Raw genomic sequence first — 22273 nt, 5'->3', positions numbered from 1 at the left:
ATTTCTAACACAGGCAGGGTCTCACTGTGTTGGCCAGGCTGGTCTCAAACTCCTGGGCTCAAGTGATTCTCCCTCCTCAGCCTCCCAAAGTGCTGGGATTACAGGCATTAGCCACTGCACCCGGCCTGAAAGATGTAAATTTATTTGGCCCCACTGTGGGTGTGGCTGGGCTGGTCACTCTTCTATACCAATGGCAAAGCTAAAGTAAAAAAAGGGACCTCTTGGCATCTAGCCCAAGACAGGAGGCTGTGCCATGAGACCTGGCAAAGGCCAAACACGTGTCAGCAAGGGGGCCCTGAGCCCTATTAATTGAAGCTTTCCCAGGCTGTTCAGGGACATGGAGGTTCTATGTAAGTCTGCGCAGGGCAATGAGCATGGAGAGAATCAGGTGGACTCTGCAGCAGGGCTCCCGCCACTCACCCATTCCTGCCCATAGCTGTCTTCCAAGTCATTCACGTAGTCCTTCTCCCATTCTACCCGCAGGTTAATGAGAGTGCGGGGCAGAAAGCCCTCTTGTGCATAGACGGTGAAATACACAAGGAAAGCTCCCAGGGCTTGCATGAGGCCTGAAAGAACAAGAGAGATAGGACACAGGTTCTATGACGGCCTCAGGAAACTGCCTCATCCTGTCTACTCTCGGTTCCCCCTCCCTCCCCAACCCAGGCCCCACAGGAAAACCACACTTTCTGGCTGTGCCCCCGACTCCAGTGAATTCAATTCTCGGGGCAGGCCCTGGTGTGATGGGGAAGACGCGCCCTCATCGTACCAATGTGCAGGTATGAGTACACAGCGAGCGGCTGGTTCACCAGCCTGTCCTTATTCTTGTGGCGAGGCTTCCTGTTCATGATGTCACTTTCAGCTTTCTCGTATGCCAAGGCAATGGAGGGGATCTAGAGGCGAAGAGGCTGGTGAGGTCTAACCCCAGGATGTTCTGCTCTACCCACAGTAGGGGACGGGGGCTGGGGTGGGTGGGGCACTGGCTGGATGGGGTGGGGGGCATGGAGCTGGCCCATCCAGGCTATAGGCAGTAGAGGGTGTGTTGTCTGTATGGAAATTTAAGAATAGTGCCTTTAGAAATCAGCTGCTTTTTATCACCCTGTGCTGGCAGTTCTGAAGGACGCTGGTTATAAAACACTCTTCCCCTACAGGGAGAATTTCTTGTGCCGTCCTCTCCCTCCAGGTGGGAGGACCTGCTAAGAGACAGATCATTGCGCCCCACCTCCAGACTTCCCAATTCAGGAGGACTGGGCTGGGGCCAGAGAATTTGCATTCATTTCTCTTTCTTTCTTTTCTTTCTTTTCTTTTCTTTCTTTCTTTCTTTCTTTCTTTCTTTCTTTCTTTCTTTCTTTCTCTTTCTTTCTTTCTCTTTCTCTCTCTTTCTCTCTGTTTCTCTGTTTCTCTTTCTTTCTTTCTTTCTCTTTCTCTCTCTTTCTCTCTTTCTCTCTCTCTCTTTCTCTTTCTTTCTTTCTCTTTTTTAAAAGACAATGGGTGTACAACCTATTTCCATTCCTAGCCCAGTTATCTGGAATAACATTTTTATTTTATTTGTTCTTAATTTTTATTTTTTAAGAGACTAGGTCTCTCTGTGTTGACCAGGCTGGACTCAAACTCCTGAGCTGAAGCAATCCTCCTGCATTGGCCTCCTGAGTAGCTAGGCTACAGGTGTCCACCAGTGCCCAGAGTGTGCATGTCTAACAAGTTCCCAGGTGATGCCCGCACCAGGCCTGGAGAAGCACTGCAGCAGAGCAAAGCAGGCAAATGTGAAGGGCTTGGAAAATGATCCATCAACTTTGGGGACCTCAATACCCCTCAAAGGGAAAGACATCTCCAGTCTCTCTAGGAATTAGGGATTACCTGGGTGTTGTAGAAACAAGAGAGGGGAAGGGGGCAATTTGAAGGGGAAGGGGGCACTTCGAAGGGCCAGTTTCCTGCTAAGAATTCAGCTTGCTGTCTGTTGCTTTCCCTGCTTGCCCACGTAAGCCACAGCCACATGGGCAGCTTAGACGGGGCTTTCTTTAAATGGATACTGGAAAAGGGGAAGGTTTAGGTGACATTACTGTAGGGCAAGGCTTTATAAAGTCTTCATAACTGCTACTTCTTACTGTGTTTAGGTTAAGGTCTTCCTTGTCAGACTCTCTTACTTAACAAGAGGTGGCTGTGAGATTATCACTTTAGTCACTGGGCCCCCAGTGGTTATTTGGATGATTAATTTGAGTGACAGCTTCATCTTCCCAAAAGAAAAGGGAAGCCCATAGGCTGAAACTGACCAATGGCATTTCTTTTTTTTTGAGGATGAAGACTCATGTCTTGAAAAGCTTGCTATAGCTCAGGTGCAGTGACTCATGCCTGTAATCCCAGCACTTTGGGAGGCCGAGGCAGGTGGATCACTTGAGGCCAGGAAACCCCATCTCTACTAAAAATACAAAAATTAGCCAGGTATGGTGGCACAAGCCTGTAGTCCCAACTACTTGGGAGGCTGAGGTGGAAGAATCACTTGAGCCTGGGAGGCGGAGGTTGCAGTGAGGCAAGATAGCACCACTGCACTCTAGCCTAGGTGATGAGAGTGAAACTCTGTCTCAAGAAAAAAAAGCTCACTATAGAGTGTTTTTAATTTCCAAACATTTGGCAGATGCCTCTGGTCCCTTGCTTTGAGGTGTGGCATGTGGACTGGTAGAATGGGCACCACCTGAGAACCTGTGAGAAATGCAGAGCTACAGGCCCCATCACATGGAAGCTGAGAAGCCTTGAGTTAGTCCATCCCCGGCCCTTGAAGGTAGCGACCCTGAACTTGACCTCCCCTGGGGCAGGCATCACAGCCTGTTCCCTTCAGTGTCACTTACAATGTCTGTCCCCAAGTCAATGAACAGAATGGTGATGGTGCCAATGGGCAGGGGGAGCCCGACAATGATGTAGATCAGAAAGGGGCACAGCTCGGCAATGTTCTTGGTCAGGGTATAAGCAATAGTCTTCTTGAGGTTGTCAAAGATCAGGCGACCTAGGCAGAGAGGTTTCTCCTTCAGAACTTACTTCTAGTCCCCCAGACCACCCTGGCCCTTGGGAAGACCCCCTGAGACTCACTCACCTTCCTCCACCCCTGTGACGATGGATGCGAAGTTGTCGTCCAGCAAGACCATGTCGGCTGCATTTTTGGCTGCATCAGAACCTGCTATCCCCATGGCAATCCCAATGTCTGCCTTCTTTAGAGCCGGAGAGTCATTAACTCCATCCCCGGTCACAGCAACAACAGCATCCTATGGCGGGGGACCCAGGGAGAAAGTGGGAGTGAGCAGGCCCAATGGGTTGCACGCCTGGCAAGAGCAACGAGACCTCCCTTTCTCTTGAGGTTGCGAGGATGATTATGGTTGAACGGAAAGGCCCATTTAGGGGAAAAGATAAAGATGAGAAATCTTAGAAGCAGGAACAAGGGTCTCCAAACAAGATATGTGCAAATGAGGAAAACCTAATGCGCAGGTGTTTTGTATCTTATGTCTTCACATTTTTTGTTTTAAGTCTTTGCATTTTAAATCTCTCTTTACTCACAACTACCACAGTGGCAAATGCTTCACCGGGCTCTCATGACAAAATGCAGAGAGCTGGGGTGAGCCTTTCGGGGAACATGTGGTGGGGGTCTCAAAGGAGGACAGGGGCCAGCCCACCTGAGAGGGTGGAGAGGTCAGGTGATGGGGATGAGCCAAGAACTCTCTCTTGAAGTTTCAAAGGCACCACAGCCTGAAGTGAGATCCAGACCTCTGCACTTGCCCATGGGCAGTGATGGGCCTGTCAGTCCTCTGGACACTGCTGTCCACCCACCTGCCTCTGACAGCCCTCCACAATGATCAGCTTCTGCTGTGGGGATGTCCGGGCAAAGACAATCTCTTGGTAGTTGGCTAAGATCTCATCCAGCTGTTCTGAGCTCATGTCCTTCAGCTCCATGCCAGTCACCACAGCGGCCTTGGCATCCCTAGAAGGGTCAGAAGAAACTGGGTGAGGCCCAAGGGCAGATCTTAGGTTGAAACACTGTTCCAGGCAGGATGCTGGCTGAAGCCTCTCTGACTTGACCTGGAACCCAGTGTCCTTGATACCTAATGCTCTAGTGAGGTAACAGGAGTCCTGGGAACACTTTAGTCTCCATTTCAAGAGGGCAAACTGAGGCTAAAATATAACACCATTTCTTGGTACCATATAACAATAGGAATAAAAAACCAGGTAGCCTTATCCCTACTAGAACAGGTGAGAGTGGTACTTCCTAGAGCAACGCTTTACTTCAGAAGTAAAAGGAAGTTAAAAAACTGCCCATTCATGGCCAAACGCAGTGGCTCATGCCTGTAATCCCAGCACTGTGGGAGGCTGAGTAGGAGGATCACTTGAGGCCAAGAGTTCAAGACCAGCCTGGGCAACATAATGAGAGCCCCTGTCTCTACAAAAAATTTTTAAAAATTAGCCAGGTATGGTGGCATGTGCCTGTGGTCCCAGCTACTCAGCAGGCTGAGGCAGGAGGATTGCTTGAGCCTGGGGGGTTGAGGCTGCAGTGAGCCATGATCATGCCACTACACTCAAGCCTGGGTGACAAAGTGAGACTCTGTCTCAAAAACAAAAATAAAAATAAAACCCCCAAACTGCCTGTTCATATGTTTTGGGTCCTAGAATTCTTTTATGCCCAAACAAGGTAATAATTACTTGCTGTTGGGTATTTCAGATTTAGAGTGTCATCTTTGTGCAATGTGCTACGTAGGCAGAAATTTACTGAAGTCTTTGAGCAGCGCTATTGCCTGCTGACTATAAAAGTAAGGTTCTAGGGCCTATTGATTATGCAGAGCTGCCTGAGCCAGTCCCCTGCTAAAACTCTTCAGGGGCTTTCCACCGTGCTTGGAGCAGACCCCGGAATCCCTAACTTTAGCCAGCGAGCCCAGGTGGGGCCTGCGTTGTCAAGCTTCGCCTCACCTTGGGCTCTCCCTCCTGCCCGCTGGATGCTCTCAGTTCTGACATCCTCCATCCCCCGTACCCTAAGGCCTTCACGGGTCTCGCTCCCTGACCAGGAATGGGCATCTCTCACCTCAGCTTCTCGTGGCTAACACTACATTTCAGCCTTCAAATCTCAGCTTAAACAATGTAGGTACAAACTGCTGCAGGTCTTTTTCTTTACAATTTGCAAGTTTTGAGCTTTCTAGGTCTGTTTTACCTCTTGGTGCTAAATATTGGAATTCTAGCACTTGACTCAAACTACAGGTCTCCTTAACTGCTGGCAAAAAAACAAAACAAAACAAAACAAAAGAAAGTAAGAGAAGAAAGAAGGGGTGTTTCCTTTCCCCTTACACCTGCTAAGATGCAATTTTTATATGGTCATGAAACCAGAGCTGATGAAGTGAATAACTGAAAACATTCACAAAAGCATCCACTTCACTCAGTGTGGTGATTTGTATACAAATGTGTAATCCACTCTTTCCTTTTGTGGCCATGAGCAGACTGGCAGTGACCAAGAGGAAGTTCAGTCCCTTTGTGACTTTTGACTGAGGCAAGAATCATAAAAGTCATTTCAATGCACCTTCCCACATTCGTAGGAAGATTATGTCTTTCTCTCGTTCCACAGAGCTGAGACAGAAGCACATTCTGGAGTCTGCTACAAGCACAGTTCCATCCATGCCCATCCAAAAGGATGAGGAAGTTGAGGTTGCACAAAGACACTATATGGGCCAGCAAATTGGCAAAGCAGTCCAGGTTTATAGGAAGAAATGTGCTACCTATACTGAACAGGAGCACAGGAGGAGGCTAAGGGCAGGACCGTCGTGTGCACATCACCCAGCACATGGCCATCACCAGGCTAAAACTAGACAAAGACCACAAAAGATCCTTGAATGGAAGGCCAAACAAATCTTCCTAAGTAGGGAAGGAAGGGCAAATATAAAAAAGAAGCAATTGAGAAGATGCAGGATTAAGGTATCTTATATACAACTTTCATTAAAAATTGCTAAAATGGGCCAGGCGCAGTGGCTTACGCCTGTAATCCCTACACTCTGGGAAGCCAAGGCGAGCAGAACCCTTGCAGTCAGGAGTTAAAGACCAGCCTGGCCAACATCGTGAAACCCCGTCTCTACTAAAAGTACAAAAACTAGCCGGGTGTGGTGGCACATGCCTGTAATCCCAGCTACTCAGGAGGCTGAGGCAGGAGAATTGCTTGAACCCAGGAGGTGGAGGCTGCAATGAGATTTCACCACTGCACTCCACACTCCAGCCTAGGCAACAGAGAAAGACTCCATCTCAAAAAAAAAAAAAAATCTGCTAAAATTTTAAATTAAAGTCCCAGCTACTTGGGAGGCTGAGAGGGGAGGATCCCTTGAACCCAGGAGGTTGAGGCTGCAATGAGATTTCACCACTGCACTCCACACTCCAGCCTAGGCAACAGAGAAAGACTCCATCTCAAAAAAAAAAAAAAATCTGCTAAAATGAAGCTGGGTGCAGTGACACAAGCCTGTAGTCCCAGCTACTTGGGAGGCTGAGAGGGGGGGATCCCTTGAACCCAGGAGGTTGAGGCTGCAGTGAGCTATGATCACACCATTGCACTCCAGCCTGGGTGATCTAACAGGACACCTTGTATCTAAAAAAAGAAGACTCGGCTGGTCTGAAGGTAGTAGTGAATTAGCTCAACTGATTGTTCACAGTCAGTTACAGATCAGACTTCTACTCTTTCCCCTCTTCTCACTACTGCACTTGACTACTCTTAAAAAAATTTCTTTTAGGCCAGGTGTGGTGGCTCACGCCTGTAAGCCCAGCACTTTGGGAGACTAAGGTGGGTGGATCACTTGAGGTCAGGAGTTTGAGACCAGCCTGGCCAACATGGCAAAGCCCCGTCTCTACTAAAAATACAAAATTAGCCAGGCATGGTGGTGGGCGCCTGTAATCCCAGCTATTCAGGAGGCTGAGGCAGGAGAATCGCTTGAACCCAGGAGGTGGAGATTGCAGTGAGCTGAGATCACACCACTGCACTCCAGCCTGGGTGACAGAGAGAGACTCTGTCTAAAAAAACAAACAAACAAACAAACAAAATTTGTTTAAAATTCTAAAATGAAAAAAAGTATAATCCGATTATCTTACAAAACCAAACAAATAAACAAGCCCCAAAGTTGTTTTCATAGAGGGATGTTATGTATACTAAAGGGCACTGCAAGACACTTAGACTTCAGGTACTGCTGCTGTGCCCAGAGGCGGGAACCCTGGTTGGTTGTCTAACTTGGTAATTTGTTATGACCTGACAGCTGTGTGTCCCTAAAAGACCTAAGTGCTTGGGGAAACTGAAGAGGCGCATTGGTCTTTCCCTCATCTCCCGCATGCGTGAAAGCATAACCCAGCTAATGAACATTACTTCTCAACCTGAGAATTCGGAGTCTTTGACTCATGGAGACCAGGCACAGTCCAGGCCACTCTCCTGCATGCCCAGCTCCCTAGCCTTGTGTGGCTCCCTCATTACACTGACCACAGCATTGTTAGCTTTGTTTGTGTCTCCTTGGCTCGATGGAAAGATCCCCAACGGTGTGGATAGTATTGTTCAGTTTGCTACTGTAGTTCCAGGTCTTGCCTGGTATATAGTTGGCATGCAGTAAATACTTGTTGAAAGAACAAATACATGAGTGAATGTACAGTTGGATGATCATGATTAAAAGAATAAGGATAAACATGATTAAAAGAATTAGGAGAAACAAGGAAAAAAACTTTCCTTAGGAAACTTCCATTCTATCTATCTCCAAATAAAAAAGAAGGGTGTGTTTACATAGCTACACGTTATGAAACCGGGTGGATAAATACCCAAGATGCTTACCAAGGAGGGTGCATGAAACAACCCACAGGGTTCTTATGATTCCAAATTATGCAACTGCATCTATGGCAAGTAATTTCACATAAACCCTTTGTTTCAGTTTTTCTTATTCTAAATTGGGCACATAGGTTTTGTTCCCAGGGCACACTGGATTTTGAAATTTCAAACAAGGAACACATAAAGGGTCATTTCTTGGTATCAGTACTGTGCCTGGCACATATTAGCTGCTCAGTGAAATTAGAGTGAATACATGGATATGCAAATAATAGCTCAAACCAGCCTAGCATCACTCTGAGAGCAAAAAGCTGATTCGTTCCAAGTAGTGCAGCTCTTTAGAGCCAGTGGGGCCCCATGGGTATGAACTGGAATTTTTGCGATGCTGCTCCTGTGCTTACCGTTTGTTAACTTGCTCCACAGCAATGTTGAGGCGATGTGCAATGTCTTCCACTGTTTCACTGTTGGCTGAAATGATCCCCACACTCTTGGCGATAGCTTTGGCTGTGATGGGATGATCACCAGTAACCATAATAACCTAGAGCACAGAAAACGAGAAGGCCCATGGGTAATGAAGAACTCGGTTGGCCAAAGTGGGGATGGTTCAGTATTACCTACTCTGTAGTGCCCTGGGAGAATGTGGTTGGTGATTACAGTGGCAGCTCTGGATCTACGAGACAACTGTCTTTGTCTTTGGAGGAAACACTAATCCCATTGGGTCTACCCTTGCTCCTAAGCTTCATACGCTTCCTCCTCTGACATGAAAGGAAGCCCTTCCCCTTTGATGCCACTTTATTTGTGAAAGGGCTGGTGAGTGTCTACTTGGGGGTAGCCCCATGTTACTTCAACAGTCTTAATATTAACCTAGTAATGATGAACATGGATTATGGGGGCTGAGCCTCAAGACTGAGTAATAAAGCCTTTTTTCTTTCTTTTTTTCTTTTCTTTTCCTTTTTTTTTTTTTCTTTTTTTGAGATAGAGTTTCACTCTTGTTGCCCAAGCTGGAGTGCAATGGCATGATCTCGGCTCACTGCAACCTCCGCCTCCTGGATTCAAGAGATTCTCCTGCCTCAGCCTCCCGAGTAGCTGGGATTACAGGTGTGTGCCACCACGCCTGGCTAATTTTTTTGTATTTTTAGTAGAAACGGGGTTTCACCATGTTGGCCATGGCTGGTCTGGAACTCCTGACCTCAGATGATCCGCCTGCCTCAGCCTCCCAAAGTGCTGGGATTTCAGGCGTGAGCCACTGAGCCCAGCCAATAAAGCCTTTTAGTAACTACCATGGACTAGGGCGAGATATGGTCACTTCAAGGCACTAGGAGATTCTTCTCATTGCATTTACTATGCAATTACTATTGCATTACAATGAACCACAATTACATTACTATGTGGTTCATTCCACATAGACACAATCATTTTCTTTTTGTGGGACAGTTTCAGTAACCTTAGCACAGTGAAACTAGAAATAAAATAGGAATTATGATATTTACTTGAAGACACCTAAATACTGACCATCTGCTATGAAAACCATTATTAGAAAGGAACACGACATAAAGACAGAACTTCTTGAGTCAGGAAAATAACTCCCACCTTGATCCCTGCACTCCGGCATTTGGTGACTGCATCTGGCACGGTGGACCGAGGGGGATCGATCATTGACAAGAGTCCCACAAAACAGAGGTTGGAGGTCGGAAAGTTCATAGCATCTATGTCAAATGAGTAGGTTTCTGGAAACTCGTCTGCTGGCAGGTAGAGATGACAGAAACCTGTAATACAGATGAATTAGTGAGTCAGTGAAACTAGAATAGGAAACGAAAAAAAATAAGAGGAGAACATGCTGATACACCCTGGTCCTCTGCTGTTTTACCAATACATCAGAATAAGCCAGAATTGTTTAATTTCTTCAACTCCATAATGCATTTTTTTAGGAAAGACATATTTCATCCAAATATAATTCACTGTGTGCTCATTAGGCTCTGTGTTCTAGAAATATATCTTGCTATATTGCCAAGTTCTAGGGCAATACACAGTCTCGACTTCTGAAGCTTAGCAGGGCACAGAGTTAAAGGGATCAAGCACAGGGTACATCTCAGGGCAGAGACACACTTCAGCTGCCTGGAGGATCAGGAGAGACTTCCCCAAGGAGGTCACATGTGAGGTGAAGCTTGAGAGAGGCAAAGATGATTTCTAGGGAAAAAAGGGAGGGTGGAGGTGGGAAGGCCATTTTCAGCAGAGAAAACAGCGTGTGAAGGAACAAGGGGGTTGAGTGGAGGGGCACAAAGTTCAGTGTTAGATCAAGACAAGCCCAAGAGAAAGGCCAGCAGGAATGGGGATGAGCCATCCTTTTCTCAGAAGGCATCAGCCTCTCATAGGCTGAGGTGGAAGGGACTCTTGTGTCTGGTGGGACCTCCAAGATTGTGTGATCAGCTTTCACATCCAATTTATTTGCAGCCTGGCCCACTGCTTTGCAAATGTCAGTGGAGCAGGCTTTGAGAAATCAAACGCAAGTGGGCATCGATCCCGTGTAGAATACCCAGTACTGTGGGTTACTGGATGCCTAAAGCATCACCATCTCATTTATATGCTTTATCTGCTTTGCCAACTCCAATAGTCTTTAGAAACACACATTCCACAGACTGCATCTATATTGGTGAGGACTTCCATGGTGTTTAATGAGCCAGATCGTCAACCATACACTTCTGTTTCCTTGAATTTGTCATTCTGTGGTCCTGATGGGGCACCATTCCGCCAGCCCTGGTGCTGACAACAGGACACACTGTCCCCTTTGACAACACCGCAGGCACCCCCACTGGGTCCTCCTCCTGTTGCATTTCTAAGGTTCCTTCCTTCCTGACACTTCGTCTGCATCACTGGCATCACTCTCTTCCTAGTCGTTAAATGGGAAGCTTAATCATTTTTAAACATTATCCTCCTCTGATAGGTTCTAAATCTTACCAAACCCTACCTCTATGAAGTCTCTTGCCCTGATCTCTTCTTCCCATTCCCATCACCCTGAAAAAAATTCCCATCCCTTTTGCCTGAGCAAGGGCAGCTGCTTCCTATGGAGATGTGCATCTCTCCTCTCCCTGCTGCCACCAAAGACATTTAAAGAAGTTAAAGAAATTTAACTCCTTCCATAAAGTCTTCCCCAGCCCTGCGATTGCCCAGCTCACTCTAGTGGCACAGCCCTCAGTGCTCTCTACTGACTGCAGGATGAAACCTGGCTCCTCACCCAGATGTTCAAGACCTCCATCTCATGACTCCAGTCCAGCCCTTGAACCCTGTTTCTGTGATGGTGCCATCTCACCTGCTGGCAGCACCCAATGTGCCCCACGCTGTTCTGCCTCTGTGATTGGCCTGTGCTGTTCCCTGGGCCCTGGATACTTTCCCCTATCTCCCCTCAAATGCAGTCACTTAAGGCCCAGTTTGAAATTTAACTCCTTCCATAAAGTCTTCCCTGAGCTTGCCTCTCTGGAGGCCATCCCACCCTGCTTGGTGCTGTCACACAGCGTCCTCTCCTTGTTCCCATCCTGCTTATCATGTTCTCCTTTACATGCTTCACGTGGATGCCATGGCCACTTGGCTAGGTCACAGGTCCTCAAGGCGCCTGCCTCATCTCTGTGCCCACCAGGTGATGGGCAGGGCCCTGCCGCCGCACTCACCCAGCACACGCTCGCCCAACCCGCCCAGCTCCATGTAGGCTGTGTGGAAGGTCTTGGCGGTGCTCTTGTCCAGTGGGTGCTCCTCGCCGTTGATCATGATGGTGCTGCATTTCTCTAGGATGCGCTCAGGGGCCCCCTTCATCACCATGAGGAAGCGCTTGCCGTGGGGGTCATCTGTCTCGTGGATGGAGAGCTGGGAAGGAATGAACCGAGCGTGTTACTTACAGAAAGGTGAAACGCATTCCTTCTTCTCTACTGGTCCATTAAATGTAAAGGAGGAAGAGGCACAATGGCATCCTCAGCATGTTCCGCCCTTTTTCTTTCTGTGGCCAAGTAAGACGAAGAGCTCTAGACTTGGCCCCAGCCCAGAGTGGGGCACCCACTCTGGATAAGTGGAGCTCATCTTTCAAGCAAAACTGGCTGCTTTAGGCAGGCTAGATGTGGCCGTCAGCGTGTGAAATCTTGTGCCTTGAACAAGATCTCCCAGGGTGCCCGTGAGAGTTAGGGGGCTGCGAGCCTCTGCATCTCACCTCCTCTACCTCCCTGTGGGGAGCAGCCGTCTTTCAGACCCAAACTATTCTGAGCTCAGGAGGGGAGGAGGCGACAGGAATTTCTGCACCTCCTCACCTCATTGTCCACCGAGTTTTCCTGCTTGGATGTCATAGAAAATGGTGGGGTGTGAGGAAGTGGACACTTCCACGTATAATGTTTCAGGAAGACAGCCGAGTCACAGGAGTCTCCATTTTAATAGGAATGCTCTTGACCCAGCAATTCTACTTCTAGATCCATCCTAATAAGATATGCAAAAAAAATGGATATACAAGAATAAAAGGACTAACTCTTATCTAGCCCTTCTGATAAGCCAGGTACTGTTCTAAGCACTCAAGAGGAATCTCAGGAAGCTGGAGTGTTTGGGAGAAAATAAGTTGCAAAGAAAAGTGCTACAATTTTGGGTATAACAGTTCTTTACAAATCAGTATTTCTTAGACTTCTGGGTATCAAAGATGAGTACAAAAAGAAGTATAGGGCAAATAGGGTTACCAGCTGCTGCTGCTGCTTTTTTTAATGATCAAGTAAAGACATTGAGAAAACCAACCAATAAAAACCAAACCAAACAAAAAACCTCCCATCTAATTATCACTATCACTTTCTAAAACATAGGCCTTTTCTTTTTCTTTCTCTCTTTCTCTCTTAATTTTTTTTTTTTTTTTTTGAGACGGGGTCCCACTCTGTGCCCCAGGCTGGAGTGCAGTGGCACGATCACAGCTCACTGCAGCCTCGACCTCCCAGGCTCAAGCAATCCTCCCACCTCAGCCTCCCAAGTAGCTGGGACTACAGGTAAGTGCCACCATGCCCAGCTAATTTCGTTTTTTGTTTTTTTTTTTGTAGAGATAAGGTCTTGGTATATTGCCCAGGCTGGTCTTGAACTCCTGGGCTCAAGCAATCTGCCTTCTTCGGTCTCCCAAAGTGCTGTGATTACAGGTGTGAGCCACTGTACCTGGCCAAGATAAGGCTTTTTACATTTAAAACATAGGGATAATATGAAACACTTTTATGGTGTGTACCACGTGCCAGGCACTGTTCTAAGTGCTGTCCACATCGACTTATTTATTCTCAAAACAACTTTAAGGCCATGGGTACTATTATTATTCCCTTTTACAAAGGAGGAAACTGAGGCACAGAGGTTCAATGCTTCACTCAGGGTCACTGAGCAATAGGTGGCTATCTGGTGGCTGAGTTGGGATTTGAGCCCAGGCTAGCAGGCTCCAGAGTCCCTGCCCTTAATCATCGTGGCTACAAAGGATAATCTTTCAAATTAAATACATTCATCTTTATATAAAACTTTATAAAACATTTTCCAATTTGCCGTAAACTGTTTCAAATGTCTTAACAGACCAGTGTGTTTGGGGCATCACCATTCTAATCAATAAGACACAGGCTTTCCATTTTATTTCCTTCCCGTGGAGACGTCTCCTTCCAAGGCCATGACATCTAAAGCCCTGGTGAGGCTGAGCACCGCTCATGTGTAGATATAAAATGACCTTAACAGCATCCAGACAGCACCTCCGACCTCTTCAGCAGGAACTCACACAGGCCCCTCTCCCCTTTCTAGTCCCACTCTGTGTAGCCACTTTCTCCTCCAACTTGTACATGAGGCCTCATGGAACCTGCTTTTTCTCCCTTTTGCAACAGGGCATGCCTTTACCATGGGAGATGGAGCTTCAGCAGGGCTCCAAGTCCTGCTGCTGATGGAGGCATCATCTAACCCCATCTTCACACTGTGCACTGATGCGCGGCACCTCAACCTCCTCATCCTCTAGCCACCCCACAGCGTTGTCGTGCGAATGAATAATTTAATACTTGTGGAAATTAGCACAGAATAGCTCCTATTATTACTAGTATTATTAGTATAATAATACTCATCCTAAAACAGTCTTTTAGGACTGTTGCGCACTCTATTTTCACTTTGGTTTTACGTAAGAGATGTGATTTCTTGGCTTGAGTATTTTACATCATATGTTTCTGGTTAGTTGTCTATTTAGCTAACTGTGATTCTCTGTTGGCTCCACAAAGAAGACATTTGCAACACAAGAGTTCTTCTCTAGGCTGGGCTTGGTGGCTCACGCCTGTAATCCCAGCACTTTGGGAGGCCAAGGTGGATAGATCACCGGAGGTCAGGAGTTCAAGGCCAGCCCGGCCAACAAGGTGAAACCCTGTCTCTACTAAAAATACAAAAAAATTAGCTGGGCAGGGGGTGCATTCCTGTAGTCCCAGCTACTCAGGAGGCTGAGGCAAGAGAATTGCTTATACCTGGGAGGCAGAGGTTGCAGTGAGCCGAGATCGTGCCACTGCACTCCAGCCTGGGTGACAAGAGTGAAACTCCTTCTCAAAAAAAAAAAAAAAAAAAGAGTTCTTCCCTAACCCTAAATTCCATCTGAACTAAGATGGGTGGATAATCACCAGAAATCACACGTACAGTTGTGGTTATTCTATTTCTATACTTTACTGTTGTGCAAAGCCCAAGTCCAGATCCAGTGTGGGCTCTGTGGAAAATCCCATCTGCATGGGGACCTGGGGCTCCCAACTGTCATTTGTCTTAACACGGGGAGGCTGTGATGGCTGACTGTCAGCCAGCCCTGCTTGCTGAGATAACCAGGCAAGGAGGGCCGTCTTCTACCTGAGCAGGGAACGGAAAGGAGACCCCCACCCACAGCACAGGGGCTGGCCCCAGAAAACGACGGGGCTGTCACCCCAGGGGCCGCTCACCGGTCTCCCCAAACGGCAGGGCTTGCTCCCATGGCCTGGACTGTGCCGCACTCCCTCTGTGTGATGGTGGAAGAATCGTGGACCTGGTGTCAGGCTTGGGAACACTGGGTGCTGTGTGACTCTGGTCTCTCAACACTTTCTAAGGGCCTGCTTCCTCCTCTGAGTCAGGATTCGTCAGTCCTACCTCACAGGCCGGATGCGAACATGGAACGAGGCCACATAGGTCAAGGGCCTGATGCACTAGAGGTGAGAGGAGCAGGTGTTCGGCTTCCCTGCTGCCCACCTGGCATTTATGCTTTGGAGTATGGCTGCTGCTCCTCACGGCAGAAGGTACCTGATAGTGGTGGTGTGAGTGTGTGTGTGTGTGTGAGAGAGAGTGTGTGCCTGTGACAGAGATGGCTCATTCATAGGAGCAGCCAGGCCCTGATGAGGTCCTTGCCTTTCTTTCTTTCTCTGCCCTGCTTCAGGGCTAGGAAGGAGGCCAGCAAGGGAGCTTGACCTAGGGGACCAGATGCCCGGGTGCTGTATCCCTGACGACTGTCTTTGAAGTCAGGTATCCTTCAAAATATGAGGTAAGCAAAGGATGCATGCAAGTAGAAAGGTCATGCTGCCGATGACAGAGATTACCGGTTGTGAGGAAAAACTCACCTGAAATTTATTAGTAGAGTTAAAAGGGATTTCAGCTACTTTGCGGTTTCTTTTTCTAATTTCCATCACATCACCCAAAATGACCTCTGAGAATTTTAAAAGAGCAGTTTCTGAGGCATCTCCAATCACAGCTTTCTGGGAATCAAAGAAGAAAAATATTTGCAGCACATATTTAATGAACCAACATGCCCTCAGCGTAGGACCCAAAACACACCTCCCGATCCCATTACCATCCAGCTGGAGAGACATTTTCACGTGATCAGGGAGGGCCGCAAGACAGTGGTAAGCGTGTAAACAATAGTGCCACCTACTGGCATTAGGGATGTTTGGAGAAGCTGGACCTCTGTGAGGACTGAAGATTTCGTGGAAAAAAGCAGCTACGAACTAGATCTTGATAGATAGGTGGGTTACCAATACACAGAGAAGAAAGCCTTCCAGAAACCAGGATGCGGGTGCAGGGGCATGAGGGGCAGGCTCGTCCGTGAGCGTTCAAGGTACAAGCGGACGTGGAGGGTGTGGCAAGACCTGGAGGGCCCTGAAAGGTAGCCTGAGGTCTAGACTTGAGAAGCAGAAAACAGGGAAGTACAGAAAGATTTTGAGCAAAGTTAAGTGACTATAAAAGCACCATTAAGGGAAATTAGTGGCATTCGAGAAAGACTCCAGGAGGGATAAACTGGAATCAAAGAGGTTTAATTCCAATCAACCGGTAATCGGCTATTTAGACGCAAGGTACTGCTGATAAATACTAAAGTTATGTATATTTTGAAGCAAGAATGATAGAACTTGGTGACTTACTGGATATAAGGAAAGGATAAAGTCAAAGATGACTTCCAAATATTCTGTTCCAATAACAAATAGAATGGTTATATCGTAGAAAATTAGAAAATTGGTGCAAGGCACTGATGTGCAGCCAGGCTGGGTACGGGTGGAAGTTAACAAGCATGATTTGTGCAACTTCCTAGTGGAAGCACACAGCCAGCCGGAGATTCAGGTTGGAGTTGAGGTAAGAAATTAGAACTGGACATAAAGATTTGGAAGATATTGACGAAGAAGCAATTGGCCAAAAAGAGCATTCATGAGCTGTCTGATGGAGAGAAAAGCAAACAAACAAACAAAAAAATAAGAAAGAAAGAGAGTCAGGGAAGGAAACAGATGGCAAATAGAAAAGCCAGGAGAACAGAGATTCAGTGACTCATTGAGATGGAGAGGAAAAGGGAGGAAGGGAAGGAGGAGAGGGAGGGAGGGGGAGAGTTTATTGTATGTTCCGATATTCCAGGACCCCTTAGAGCTTTGTCTGCAGCCATATTCTAGTTAACAGGAGTCCTTTTATTTTTATCCAATCACACTTTAAATTTCCATGAATGGCATGTATATTAAAAGGAACTTTGATTATATCCACTTAGCTGGCAGAAAAGTCAGGAAAGTAACTTAGAAGTGCATTCATTTCCAGAATTTTCTAAAGACGCTAAAGCAATATTCTGAAACCTTTTAAGCATCTTTGTATTCTCGAAGCTAGTGTGCATAAAGAAAAATTTCTGGATGTCTTGTGAGTCCGACTTGCTCTTGCAAGCACTGAACAAACGTTAAGCAACTGGAGAGATGAAATCAAGCACCCAATCAGACCTCAGCAAGTGACTACAAACTGGCTGTGATTTAAGACCGAGTGCTGCAGAAGCATTACCTTCATGATGGGGACATTTTCCTGTCCTGGCTTGAACTCTGCTCGGTTACACAATGTTATTATCTTGGATAAGGAGGCCCAAGTCCTAGAGCTTTGGTCAAAGACTTGGTCTGGAAGACAGAGAAAGAACAGTGGCTGCTGTGGGTTGGGCTGGCCATCCATGAGTCACTGTCCAGCAATCCTCCAGCTGCAGACCCTGATGTGTGCTCAGCTCAGCCCCAGGATGGAGTCCACAGCTTTGGCCAGACCGAGCTCTCCATAAGACTTACTTGAATGGTCTTCACTGGTGTCAGCCACAAAGATCTGATTGTCGAACCACAGATGGGCCACTGTCATCCTGTTCTGGGTCAGTGTCCCAGTCTTGTCCGAGCAGATGATGGAGGTGGAGCCGAGGGTCTCCACAGCCTCCAGGTTCTTCACCAGGCAGTTCTTCTTGGCCATCCGTTTTGCTGTCAGCGACAGGGTCACCTAGCAGGAGAGGGAAGGACGCTTTGGGAAAAATCCTCATTTGAACTCAGGTCCAATAATACAGAAATAGCCAATGTGAGCTGTGATTGAATTTTAGGAGACAGCTGGACTAGTTTTAGGGGAGAGGTGTGGTTGTCAGCGCAGCTAAGCTGACCTGGTGGCTTATATGCCGCCAAGAGCCCTCTATGCCACAATCCTTTTTTAAAGATTAAATATGAGACGCTTTTCTTGTTCCTTCATGACTTGAAGAAAACAAGGGACCCACGGGCAGCAAACACGGACACGCTGCTGTGGCTCGTGTTCACGTACAATCACGACGCCTCCTGTGATCCCTAAGCAGGAGTGTGTAAGAGAGACTGACCAGTGCATGCCAAAGAGTTGTCCCAAAGGACACACTTGTTGCTTTGGGGAATTCAGCAGCCTTTATGTTGTTTCATTTTAAAAGCTCCATATTTTAAAGATTCTTTTAAACCCCTAGATCTCAAAAGGTTCTTTTGGCTCCAATTTCCCCAAATTACTATCTCCTGGAGTCAGAGGAGACCTGGACTTCAAAAACTTCTTCTCTTTTCTTTGGTCAGGACAATAGCAGGCCAATGATCATGTAGTCACAAAACTGGAAACATAAACCCCCTCCTCTCCTACCCCTTGAGACCCCCACAGGAGAGACTGAGGAGGAGGGGGCTCTTCTGTAGGGACTGAATGACATGGGCCCGTACAAACAGCTGGGTCTAGGGTTGGCCAGGAAAGGGCTGGAGTCCTCGGCAGGAAAAATGGGAGGAATTTTTTTTTTTTCCCTAAGAGAGGTAAGTGGAGTGTGGCAATGTGCCTAAATGCCTAAGTTGTAGAAACTGCCAAAGAAATGTGCGGAAGGCATCAGGCTTCTAGAAAACCTGTGAATGGTGGAGTCTGTCTTATCTAGATCTTATGGGGCAGAGTAAGCTGTGTGAATTGCAGATTGAAAGCATAACGTTTTCAAGGAAAACACAGTCAAATATTAAAAATATGACAAATTTTTTGTCTCTGTAAGGAACAGTCTATGCAGAATGTTCCAGGGTTGTCGCTGGCGGGGAGGGCGTGGTGCTCTGGACTTGGGGGAGATTGCAGTTTGTGTGGGCACCTCCCCAGCACCAGTGCTGTGTCCACAGGGCCAGGTGCAGGCTGTCTAACAGCATGGACTCACAGTGACAGTGGCCAGGAGGCCCTCGGGCACATTGGCCACAATGATGCCAATGAGGAAGATGATGGAGTCCAGGACTTTATACTTCAGGGACACAGCGATGATGAAGAAAAGGATGCCGATGGAGACAGCCACTCCTGCCACAATGTGAACAAAGTGCTCGATCTCAATGGCAATGGGCGTCTTCTCATTTCCAACTCCTGAGGCCAAGGAGGCAATATGGCCAATGATGGTGCGGTCACCCGTGTTGATGACCATGCCAGTGACAGTGCCTACAGGGGAAGTAGACGCTTTATTCCAGGGGTCCTCAGCCAGGAGGGGTGTGCAGCCAGCTTGCAGCCCTCCCTGGGGGCTGGCACAATCAATAGGCACACCACATTCCAGAGGCCAAGCATCGTCCTCTAGGCCCTTCAGTTCCACACTTTCTCTGGGATGAGCTTTGTAACAGGGTGTGGCAAAGGACAGACCTGAGAGCCCAGGAGGGAGAAAGGACACAGGTGGACATGTGGGCTGAGAGCCAGAGGCCTTTTACCTTCCAGACACGTTGTGGAATAGAAGCAGATGTTCTTTGTTTCCAGGGGGTTTTCATGGGTAAACTCAGAGGAGCGGGGCTGGGGCTCAGACTCCCCCGTGAGAGATGAGTTATCCACCTAGAAGAAGTGTTGAAAACAGTTCACAGCTGGGTACCTCATTCCCCGCCTCTTATACTGATGCTGGGAAAGACCACAGAGCCAGCAGGTTTGGAACATGGTCCTTGGGGTGGATGCCCCCTGCCGCTTACCCGACACCCCTGAGAAGACAGCACCCTGATGTCTGCAGGGATCTGGTCTCCTCCTTTGACCTCCACAATGTCCCCCACCACCAGCTGCTCTGAAGGGATGGTCTTCTTCTCGGAATCTCGGATGACGAGAGCTTGCTGCAGAAAAAAACCATGACAGATGCCTCAGACCCTGGAAGGACACCGGCCCTCCTCCCAAGTCTGTGCCGCACCGAACCCCAGGACAGAGGCCTTGGAACTTCCTGGTCACTCTCACTGTTGAGTCCATGCTGTTATGCTGCCGGCACCTGGCCCTGTGGACACAGCATTGCTGCTGGAGCGTGAGGCTGTCAGAATAGCAAGAATGAAACAGAAGACTGCTTCACCCGAGGCCTGAAGACTCTAAGAACTACTTTTTCTTGAGCTTATGGAGAGTTCTTGGAACAGAAGAGTCGCTGTTGGCCAGATCTGGCCAAGCCAGAGCCCTGGGCCTCCTAGAAAAGGAGACCACTAAGGGTGAGCAATCCTGGCTGGGCGTCTGGGCAGAACACTGAAGGTGGGGCTGGGGACGCTGATAATCTTGCGAGTGTCAGGGAAACTTTAACAAGGTGATCTCCTGCTTCAAGCTTGGCAGGAGGTGTCTTTTCCACCCAGAATCTCTCCTCCAGCCCACAGTTCTCTGGGCCAGAGACAGTGTGGACACCTGACAGGGGTTTTTGGGGAAGAAGGGAGCACTGGGCTTCCCTGCCAAATGCATTCTGGGGCTCAGGAGCAAAAATGGTCACAGATAAACAATTGCAGGCTGGTCTCCTTGGCTGCCAGTGAAAGAACACTCCCTGACCTTCCACGGGTCCCTTCCAGAACCCAGAAGGACTATCCACAAACACTGAGGAGCAGGAACAGAAGATGCCTTGCGCTAACCAGCACTGCCCTGGGTGGTGCCTCATTTGACCATCAAAATCCTGTGAGGAACTGGGGTTCTGACAAATGGGTTAATTCGCCCACTATTGCTCCGACAGGGAAGGAAGTGGAAACCCGTAGCCCTCAGGGCCCTGTGCCCCTCCCAGCTGAGGCTTCCTCACCCGGGAGTCACCAGAGGCCAGAGGATAGGTGGCTGCCACTCACCTGAGGGATCATCTTATTGAAGCTGGACATGATGTTGGTGCTTTTTGCCTCTTGGTAATAAGCAAAGATCCCCGTTAAAATGACCACCAGACCAAGCACACAGCCCAAGTACACCTGGGTGAGAAGGAGGGTGTCAGTCAGAGAAACCAGCAGTGGGAAGCAGCCAGGCCCTGGGGCTAGAGCTCTCCACGGGAGGATGCAATGCTGGCAGTTATGCCCTAGTATAATTTACAGACCATGGAATTCGCCCATGTTAAGTGCGCAACTTATTGATTTTTTTTTTTAAGTTTACAGAGCCATGAAACCACCCTCCACCGCAGCCTCAGAGCATCTCCATCCTGCCTGGAGATCCCCCCCGGCCTCTCTGCCGTCACTCCCTGCTCCTGTCCCGTGCCCTGGCATCACCGATCTGGTTCCTGCTTCCAAGGATGTGCCTGTTCTGCACATTTCATGTCAATCCAATCCTATGACATGTAGCTTGTTGCCTCTGGCTTCTGTCTCTTGGCATCACGTTGGCCAATTCAGTTTTGTGGATTTGGTACTCATGTCTCGGCAGGCACAGCTGCTCTCCGTGTTAAAGGAAGAGGTTAGCTTGGGGGAGACAGAACCCCAAACTACTTCACATGGATGCAGATTTTCTCCCCCTTAAAAATTCAAGGTGTTTTGTGTATCCCTCTTCATGCCCACACTGCCTCTAGAAGATCAGAAAGCCAGACAGAATTTCTGTTTTACAGCTGGGAAAATGCCTGACTTTCCCACACCTAGGCAGTGGCATTCAGCCCCCAGCTGTGCCCCCAAGGCCTCACTGGATGGCTCTGCCAGCAAAACCAGGAGGGGACACCCCAGAGCCTTACGTTGTTCAGGGATGCAGACTTGTCGCTGGAGTACTGAATCCCATACGCAATCCAACAGAGAAAGGCGCCCACCCACAGGAGGATAGAGAACCCCCCCACCATCTGCTTGAGGAACTTGACGATCTCAGGTGTCTGCTTGGGAGGGGTGAGGGAGTTGGGCCCATCCCGGGCCAGGAGCTCGGCAGCTCTGGTGCTGGAGAGACCCTGGAAAAGCCAAACAAAGCACATGCACAACCAAAACAAATACGAATTAGACATTCCTCCTCCCTCAGGGGTTGGGCTGCATATTTTTGCAGCTTGGGGTGAGGCATTAACGTGCCCAAAGAAGGTCCCGAGAAAAGCAGACCGTGCTTCACTTCTCCAGCTGCCCAGCTTTTTTGAAAGACTATGTAATGCTTAATACCAGCCAGGCACTGTGCTCTGTATATTCACTCATTTAGTCTTTAAAATAACCCTTGAGGCAGGGGCCATTATTCCTCCCTCTCGTCATTCGCAGAGGTGGAATTTGAGGCACAGAGAAATTACGTAACCTGTCGAAGGGACCTGGCCTGTCAATGGTAGCGACCAGGTTCAACGTGGTGACTGGGTCCAGAGCCACTGCACTCTGCTCTGCTAAGGGGTTTTAGTTTCTTAGAGGTTTATCCGGCGAGAGGACTAATTTGATAAAGGAGGACTTGGAATGAAGAAGCTGCTCACCAGGGCTAAGGGCAATGCAGTAACTCCCCAGGAAATAGGGAAGCTTCTGGAATCCTGCATAGAGAGCATGTGGCTTTAGTTTCCATCCTTACGCCTGCTCCTTTTCTACCTTTCTACACATCCAGCCTGAGTTCTCA

General features: G+C 48.2%; 1 protein-coding gene and 1 long non-coding RNA gene across 3 annotated transcripts in view; one reads left to right on the top strand and one right to left on the bottom strand.

Moving 5' to 3' along the window:
- The window catches only part of ATP12A (ATPase H+/K+ transporting non-gastric alpha2 subunit), a 32045-nt gene that overhangs the window by 2225 nt on the left and 7547 nt on the right, over window positions 1-22273 (bottom strand). Inside the window, exons 4-19 of one of the 2 annotated variants that reach the window (XM_057299641.2) lie at window positions 21441-21644; window positions 20587-20700; window positions 19486-19620; window positions 19237-19354; window positions 18708-18994; window positions 17329-17527; window positions 17060-17169; window positions 15379-15513; window positions 11464-11656; window positions 9392-9567; window positions 8203-8339; window positions 3811-3961; window positions 3083-3251; window positions 2841-2995; window positions 767-890; window positions 421-566 (exon numbers count right to left, since the gene is read on the bottom strand). In XM_057299641.2, the coding sequence (XP_057155624.2) occupies window positions 421-566; window positions 767-890; window positions 2841-2995; window positions 3083-3251; window positions 3811-3961; window positions 8203-8339; window positions 9392-9567; window positions 11464-11656; window positions 15379-15513; window positions 17060-17169; window positions 17329-17527; window positions 18708-18994; window positions 19237-19354; window positions 19486-19620; window positions 20587-20700; window positions 21441-21644 (2553 nt within the window). The remainder of the gene's footprint in view (window positions 1-420; window positions 567-766; window positions 891-2840; window positions 2996-3082; window positions 3252-3810; window positions 3962-8202; window positions 8340-9391; window positions 9568-11463; window positions 11657-15378; window positions 15514-17059; window positions 17170-17328; window positions 17528-18707; window positions 18995-19236; window positions 19355-19485; window positions 19621-20586; window positions 20701-21440; window positions 21645-22273) is intronic. The other variant, XM_003812610.6, reaches the window with a different exon arrangement.
- LOC117975556 (uncharacterized) lies at window positions 531-21530 on the top strand. The gene is made up of 3 exons (XR_004665841.3): window positions 531-776; window positions 15198-15302; window positions 20874-21530. It is a non-coding gene; the product is annotated as an uncharacterized LOC117975556 (long non-coding RNA).

This window comes from Pan paniscus, chromosome 14 (assembly GCF_029289425.2).
Source record: "Pan paniscus chromosome 14, NHGRI_mPanPan1-v2.0_pri, whole genome shotgun sequence".
NCBI classification, from domain to species: domain Eukaryota; kingdom Metazoa; phylum Chordata; class Mammalia; order Primates; family Hominidae; genus Pan; species Pan paniscus.
This window is presented reverse-complemented; position numbering and strand designations above follow the sequence as displayed.